We start from the raw sequence: 7,665 nt of genomic DNA on the forward strand, positions 1-7,665 counted from the left end.
AATGGGAATTATATATATTTTGTTATATATTTCATATATTTCATATATTTCATATATGTTATACAATATATATTATGTTATACAATGATTGAATAAAATACATTAAATAACATTGTTTTTATGTATCCAAGAGTTGTGCAAATTGTCGAATCCCAGCCATTTCACATAAACCTCGTCACCCCTCCTGCGCAGTATTTTCTCCACGAGGTACACATCCGGATAATTTGCACGATGCAGCTCATGCTCGTAAAACGCTCCAGCGATAGATGTCTTGCGATAATCCTCGAGTAGATATGTTACGGGATTAGTATGCTGCACTTTAACAATCTTAAACACCTCGGTTGTCCAATTTGGCCGAAAAGTTGTTTGTACTTGCTGACGCGTACCTGATCACCTACTTTGAACTTTGCCGGGCCCGCGATTTTTACACGATTGTACACGGTAGCCAAGAGTCTTTCGGCGATCGCGGGGGTAACGTCGGCGGGTCGCATACCAATCGTTCGATGCTTGCGTCCGTTGTAATCTGATACGAGACGTGGTAGCATGTCGAACCACTTGTAAGTACCATTCAGCGTAAACATCTTCCACATGTCGTTCTTTAGCGTGCGATTGAATCGCTCGACGACCAACGCCTTCAATATCGAATATGTAGAATAGTGATTAATGTTATGTCTTCGCATAAGTCGTTGCACATCGGCGTTGTAAAATTTCTTTCCGTTATCGGTTTGCATGTTTTTCGGGCATCTCTTGCTATCCCGAATTATCTTGGCGACTGCGTCAGCTGTCTCGCTTCCTCCTTTACTCTTGAGTGGTACAGCCCACGCATACTTGCTCAATACATCGATGATGGTGAGTAGTATGTAGTGGTAACCTCTGTTGAAACGGGAGTATGGACGCATCTCGACAATGTCGGCTTGCCACAGATCATCGTATCCTCGCACTATGACGTGTCTTCGAGGGAAATTTTTTCTCGCTGACGCATGCAACTCGTTTACCAACTGCCGTCTCTCCAAACTATGTTGCTCGTTGTTATTTTCACTATTCATTCTCGTTCTTTCGGGTTCTTTCGGGTTTGTGCTTCGTTGTTTCGGGTTTTTTCGGGTTCGTGCCTCGTTGTTTCGGGTTCTTTTGGGTTCTTTCGGGTTAAATTCTCGTTCTTTCGGGTTCGTGCCTCGTTGTTACGGGTTCGTGCCTCGTTCGTTCACTCACGTCCTTGACCCATTCGAAAATCGTTCCTGACTCGATCACAGCCTCGTCCCAAGTCGTTTCTGATCCGTTCGTAGCCCGCCTTGGCCCGTTCGCAGCCGTCCCTGACCTGTTCGCAACCCTTACTGAGTTGTTGATAGCCTTGTATGACTTGTTCGTAGCCTCGTTCGCAACCCTGTTTGACATGATCGTAACCTCGATCGTAGCGGTCGCGTTCACCACCGTTTCCAGGTCGTTCACTGCTGCTTCCGGGTCGTTCACTGCTGCTTCCAGGTCGGTCACTGATGCCACTCATTGTTGTTTGGTAGCACGCTGATAATCCTTCGTAGCTGTTCAACAACTGTTTGCAACCACTCGAGAATCCCTTCTAGACGTTTCACAACTGTTTGATAGACGTTTCTGAGCCAACCGCTTATTAGATGCCTGTGTCTGAGGTAGTGTTTGGTGCACGCAGAAGCTCTTTTATCGCAGTTTCCAACGCTCGTACATCCTTCTCTAACGCAGCCAGCTTCTCATCTGACTCTTTCTGTTGGATCATTAATGTTTTAAAGCACTCTTCCAGGTACAATTTGTTGACGACATCGGTATCCACCTCAGGTTGCGCTACACGGCGAATCTTGCGCGATCTCGCGTCATAATCTGTAGCGACGCGATGCAGAGCGTTTTTGCGCACGCATTTTTTAATCAATCTATACCATTGATCGTTTGTGCCAGGGGTTGTATCATTTCTCCTCTCGAATAATCCAAATTTATTGATAGACATTTTTTCAATGCTTTGTAAAGTGTCACACGATGAACTGAATAGATTGTCGGGAACCTTGTTTAATTTATAATAATGCCCGCTTCCCGCAGTTCCTCGATAATCGACAAGATCTCGTTGTCATGCGCGTTGTTGCCAGCTTGGTGCGAAGCATCGAGCAATCGTAGGCGATCCACTAGCTCGTTGGGGTCGTCCCAGTGCACGTAATCAATCTTATTGTTGGTTAGCGTCATAGCGCGAGGCATTCCAATGCCAGATTTTGGGTCGTCCGATTCCACCCGCGTCAACGGTGCGATTATATATTTGTACTTGTCCCCCTTGCTACTCTTCACACGGCCTTGCACATCAAAATTGCGTTTATGCGCATTTGTCGAATATATGTTTGCATTTTTGCAAATCATCCTCCTGGTAATCAGGTCTTTTCTTGAAGATCAACTCGTACAATCCGGGCGTTCCAATGTACCGCGTGTCGCCTATGATTATATTGTCATCTTTGTAAATCGCGAATCGCTTGTTTCCGATGCGCATTTCATTCTCGTCGAAACAGACTCCGTATACATTATCAATTTCTTTCTTCTCATCAGCACCGAGGAGAGCGTCCATGTACTTTTGTCCTAATGGCCCCCAATCCTTTCGCATCATTTGTCGACCTTCCAACGATCTTAACCAGTGTCGAAGGGATATTTCGGGCGGGTTACGCGTGGTTTCGAAAACATTTTCGTCTACGAGTGTTTTGGGTATCACAGGTTGTGCGTTTTTCGGTGTAGATGTTGTTGGCAATGAAGCGTCCAATGGCTTCGAAATATCATATTTTCTTTTTTTTAATGTCTCCTCCTCCTCCTCTTTATATCGCTTGATGGTTTTATGTTTTCTTCGGTGTTTCCCCCTCATACCGTGTCTCGATCTTCACACCGTCGTCGTCATCGGTGTTAGGCTCGTTTTTCACCGAAATCGTCGCGTTGTCGACAATCTTTTGTAGCGGCTCGATAATAGGTTTAAAGTGAGTCTTGACGGCGATATCATCATCGATCTTTCCGGTCTTCAGAGCGCGGTGTTTCTTGCGGATCGATTCGGCCTTCTTCGCAATCTCCTTGGCAACCTTTTCACGCTCGCAAATATTATCAGCCATGTCGGCAGCACTCTCTTTAGAGTTTCTCTCGACCGGGAGGATTGTTGGCGACGACTAATAGCTCTGCGGTATCGCGAACTCGTTAAATCCTTTTCTGTATCGCCCGTTCGAAAGCGAGCTGTCCTTGTCTATCACTAGAAATCCATACTTTTGTTGCCAACATGTACGACATAACTCACTGAAATCCTCATACGACATGTCGGTATTCACGTGATCGTTGTACACGTGCTTCAAATTGGTGGCGTCCTGTTTAAACAGGATTAGCAGGTTCGCGTTGTCGCGTATAAGATGTTTCGGTATTCTCGCGTATGTCTGACAGAGATAGAAGCAGTCGATGTTCGAGTGGCGCCCCATTGAGAAGTACTCTTTTATCGTATCTTGCTTGTCGCATGCCACGTCATCAAAGACAAAAATTGAATTTGGATAAGCCTCGCTCGGTGGAATGACGTCACTGTTATTGGAGAATGTAAAGTAGCCGATTTCGTCAATCGGCGTCAATAAATCTTCCAAATAGCGATATTTCGGCTGTTGCAGCGATTTAGAGTACACGTACACGTTCTCGAAACGCACACCGTGCGGACTTTCCAGCAGGCTTATCAACACGTTGGTTTTACCGCAGTTTGAGGGGCCGCAAACGATCGCGCGTATAGTTGTCGGTAGCATCGTACCGTGTTTGCGCACACCTTCGTTTACGCTGCAGCGTACTCTGTCGTCGTAATTCATCACTCGTATCGTCAGTGCACAAATTTCATTTTCTCACTCCCGATTTGACCTCCAACGTCCTCCTATTTATAGCTGCGCGGACTCGCGCTTTGCTCAGTAATGTCTAGAGATTGCAACGGATGTCAACGAAAATAGGCACAGATCTATTAAATCGTGCGATAAACGCACTTCCGGTCGAGCTTCATATTCCCGGCTATCAATTTTGCGGCCCGGGAACTCGTTTGGAAAAGCGATTGGCTAGAGGTGATCAAGGTGTCAACCCATTGGACGCGGCGTGCCGTGAACACGATATAGCGTACTCTCGGAGCAGCAAACTCACCGAGAGACACGCGGCGGATAAGGTACTGGCCGAGAAAGTGAAAACTCGCATCGTCGCGAAAGACTCGAGTCTCGGTGAGAGAGCCGCGGCCGCAGTTGTCTGGACAGCGATGAAGGCCAAGACGAAGCTCGGCATGGGCTTGAAAACGAAAAAGAGGACGAAGGAGAGGAGGATACTTTCGGCGGCGAAACGAGGTGAGGTGGATTTTTGCCGATTTTACCAATGCTGGGCGCGCTCGGATCCCTGGTTGGCGGAGCGGCTGGCGTAGCAAAAGCGGTAAACGACAGAAAAGCCGCGCAACGTCAGTTGCAAGAGATACTACGCCACAATCGCGCCATGGAAGGCCGCGGACTGTATCTCGCCCCTTACAAATATGGACGAGGAGCGAAGAAAAAAAAAAACGTCAAAAAAACGTTAAAAATGCCGAAAGGTGTAACTACAAATGTGCAATTGCTACAACTTGCAAAACGTATGCACATTCCATACTTTAGAGGTGTATTTATGCGCAATAATTTACCGATAAATGGCGCGCGAGAAAATGAGAGTGGTATCGTTAATCTAGACAGTACATCCTGGCACTCATTAGGTGGCGTATGCAAAAAGAGGAAATCGCGCAATTTATTTCGACAGTTTTGGCAATCTTCGACCACCCGAGGAATTGGTGCGATATTTAAATGTGCCGAAATTGGAATACAATTACACCTCTTATCAAACGTATGATCAGAGTATCTGCGAACAGTTGTGCTTGCAGTTTCTCCGAGATTTCTCGCCGCAAATTTAAAGACTGACATTGCGTTATTTAACTCAGTTTTGTCAACATGTCGCTAACACTAACATTGACTGGGAAGAGTAGCGTCCTCGCGGCGACCTTTCCGCCCATAGATTTGAGCGACGCGGACTACGAGCTCGGTCTGACGGATTTTGAAACTTATCATACTATATCGAATGTGAATTCCTCGAATAATAAATTTTACTACGGCACAGACGACGCGGAAATTACGATTCCCGAGGGATCGTACAAGCTGCAAGCGATACATGAATTTTTGAAACGTGCACTTTCCCGAAAACATAATGCTGTTAGCGATAAAGGTGTCGACGATGAAGATTATCCAATCGTGCTCCGCGCTAATTACAATACGATGAGAAGCGAGATCAAGTGTGCCTACAGAATAAACTTTAGCATGCCCAACAACATTGGATCGCTGCTGGGATTCTCGAATCGTATACTGCAACCGCGAAAATGGCACAAATCGAACATGGCGATTAATATTATCAACGTGAACATTATCCGCATAGAGTGTAACGTGACCGCGGGTGCATACAGCAACAATAAATTCGTTCACACGATACACGAATTTTCACCGAGGGCGAGGGTACCACCAGGATATAAGATATCGGAAACGCCGGCGCAGATCATTTACCTGCCGGTCTTCGTACGGAGCATTACTGATTTAGTGTTACGCGTTACTGACCAGGAGGAACGATTGCTCGATTTTCGCGGTAAAGAGATAACAATTAGATTGCACGTACGACGGCGGGCCACCCTCGTGCGACGGGATGCTCGTGTTGAATAAAGACACGAAGAACGCAATCAGACCAGCAGCAACATCATTCGCTAATATCAAATCAACTACGAAGAAGAGACTCACCTCGTCAAACGTTGCGTTTTTACAATCTTTGGGATTTGCGGTGCGCGCCATCTGAACAATGACTGAGATTCTCAACATCGAGGAAGAGCCAGTCTTTGACGATCGCATCGTCAAGATTGAGACTCACACATACAACCCGTTTGCCAACACAACATTTGGATACAGCGACGAGATAAGAATACCCATACAACAACAGGATTTATATACATTGCCGTATGATCGAGGGTGAACTGCGGATAACTCATCCAGTTGAGGGATCCAATGTGATGCTGGGAAATAATTGCGTCGCATTCATGTTTGACGAAATTCGCTATGAGCTCGATGGTGTGGAGATTGATCGCAACAGGAATGTGGGAATAACAAGTTTGCTCAAAAACTATGTAACAATGTCATCCGATAGAAGCGTGATTATGCGAAATGCAGGCTGGGATAGCCCGACTACTGTGAATGGATACTTTAATTTTTGTGTGCCGCTGCACATGTTGCTGGGATTTTGCGAGGATTACAAACGCGTTGTTATTAATGCGCATCATGAGTTGATCCTAATACGAGCGCGCAACGACAATAATTGTCTGTATGGAGATTCTGCACTGGAGCCTGTGATCAACATATTCAAGATACAATGGCGAATGCCACACGTGTTGTTGAGCGAGATTAAGAAACTGTCGATGCTGCGCGCTCTGGAAAGCGGACCTTACCTCAGCATGGGTTTCCGCTCCTATACGAATTTCCGCTATTGCAGCGTACGACCAAGCATTCGTGGGCCATTACGACCGCGACTCAACTGGAGAAGCCGCGATATGTAATTTTTGTTCTGCAGACGGGGCGTAAAAATGTCATGTCCGAGGATACGAGTCGATTCGACAATTGTAAATTAACCAACGTGAAACTCTATCTAAACTCGGAATGTTATCCGTACGACGATATGAATCTGGATTTCGATAGAAACAGATGGTCGATTCTGTATGACACATATGCGCGTTTCTGCAAAAATTATTACGGATACGAGTATCTCGAGCCGAGCCTCACCTTCACACGGTTTTTACAAAACGGTCCGTTTGTGATTATTGATTGTTCTCGACAAAACGAATGGGTCAAGAGCGCAACGGTGGATGTGAGATTGGAATTTGAGTGTAAGGAGAATATACCTAATAATACCACTGCGTACTGTTTCATCATGCACGATCGCGTAATCCAGTACAACCCGTTGACCAATGTTGTGCGCAAAATCACCTAAAAAATGTTTACACAAATACGCGTGTGAAAGAGGGGGAGGAGGATACATAATCAAGATGATGTGAGATGTCTGATGTTAGTGAAGTAATACCTCTCGACTGACTCACATCGAAGAGATCATGTCTGCACCAACGTTTGTCGATCTGCAAGGATTTATCCTGAATAAACGATTTATCGTAAAGGAAGCGGCAATCCTGAGAAGAGGATATATCCTGTCGCACTATTTCTTCGCATGCCCTGTGCCATGGAGCGTGCTTATAAAGTCGGAAAGGCGTCAGGCCTCGTGGCTACCCCCCCGTCGACCACCACCTTGCTGTGGTGGGGGGGCTCACCCTTCGCAAGGGATTAGCCTTGCGAAGGGTGCTAAGAGTGGTCGGTACCTTCGGTGGAGGTACACCTTATGGCAGTGGGCGGCTGCCAAAAGGGCCTAGGCCCACCGCCCTAGGGGAGTTCACCCTGAAAACAAAACATATTATGGGAAGGAAACCGAGGAAAAAGGACGTACAGGTTCAGGCAGCCTCGGATATGTCAGGACCCGGCGGGGAGGGGGGTATAGTCCCGGCCCCCACCTCGTTGTCATCACACGACGGGCGTGGAGTAGGAGAAGGGGGGCCTGCGACTCCGATGGAGACGGAGTCGCAGG

The 7,665-nt window shown here is 46.6% G+C and overlaps 1 protein-coding gene across 1 annotated transcript; it reads left to right on the top strand.

Moving 5' to 3' along the window:
* The first annotated feature begins 4,246 nt into the window (after nt 1–4,246).
* LOC146720104 (uncharacterized) lies at nt 4,247–7,023 on the top strand. Its single transcript, XM_085489054.1, has 4 exons — nt 4,247–4,331; nt 5,434–5,637; nt 6,036–6,385; nt 6,607–7,023. The coding sequence occupies exons 1-4, from the start codon at nt 4,247–4,249 to the stop codon at nt 7,021–7,023; spliced, it is 1,056 nt and encodes a 351-aa protein (XP_085345180.1).
* Nucleotides 7,024–7,665: the final 642 nt, after the last annotated feature.

The sequence above is a fragment of the Nylanderia fulva genome, unplaced genomic scaffold (genome assembly GCF_048542155.1).
Source record: "Nylanderia fulva isolate GAGA-0341 unplaced genomic scaffold, ASM4854215v1 Scaffold78, whole genome shotgun sequence".
Classification (NCBI taxonomy): domain Eukaryota; kingdom Metazoa; phylum Arthropoda; class Insecta; order Hymenoptera; family Formicidae; genus Nylanderia; species Nylanderia fulva.

What these genes read in the sequence shown, in the direction of transcription:
- LOC146720104 (XM_085489054.1), top strand. Translation starts at nt 4,247, where the DNA reads ATGAAGGCCAAGACGAAGCTCGGCATGGGCTTGAAAACGAAAAAGAGG. An exon ending in ACTTTCGGCGGCGAAACGAG is followed by an intron (nt 4,332 to 5,433) that starts GTGAGGTGGATT and finishes TTATCCGCATAG; the next exon opens with AGTGTAACGTGACCGCGGGT. An exon ending in GAGATTCTGCACTGGAGCCT is followed by an intron (nt 6,386 to 6,606) that starts GTGATCAACATA and finishes TTTGTTCTGCAG; the next exon opens with ACGGGGCGTAAAAATGTCAT.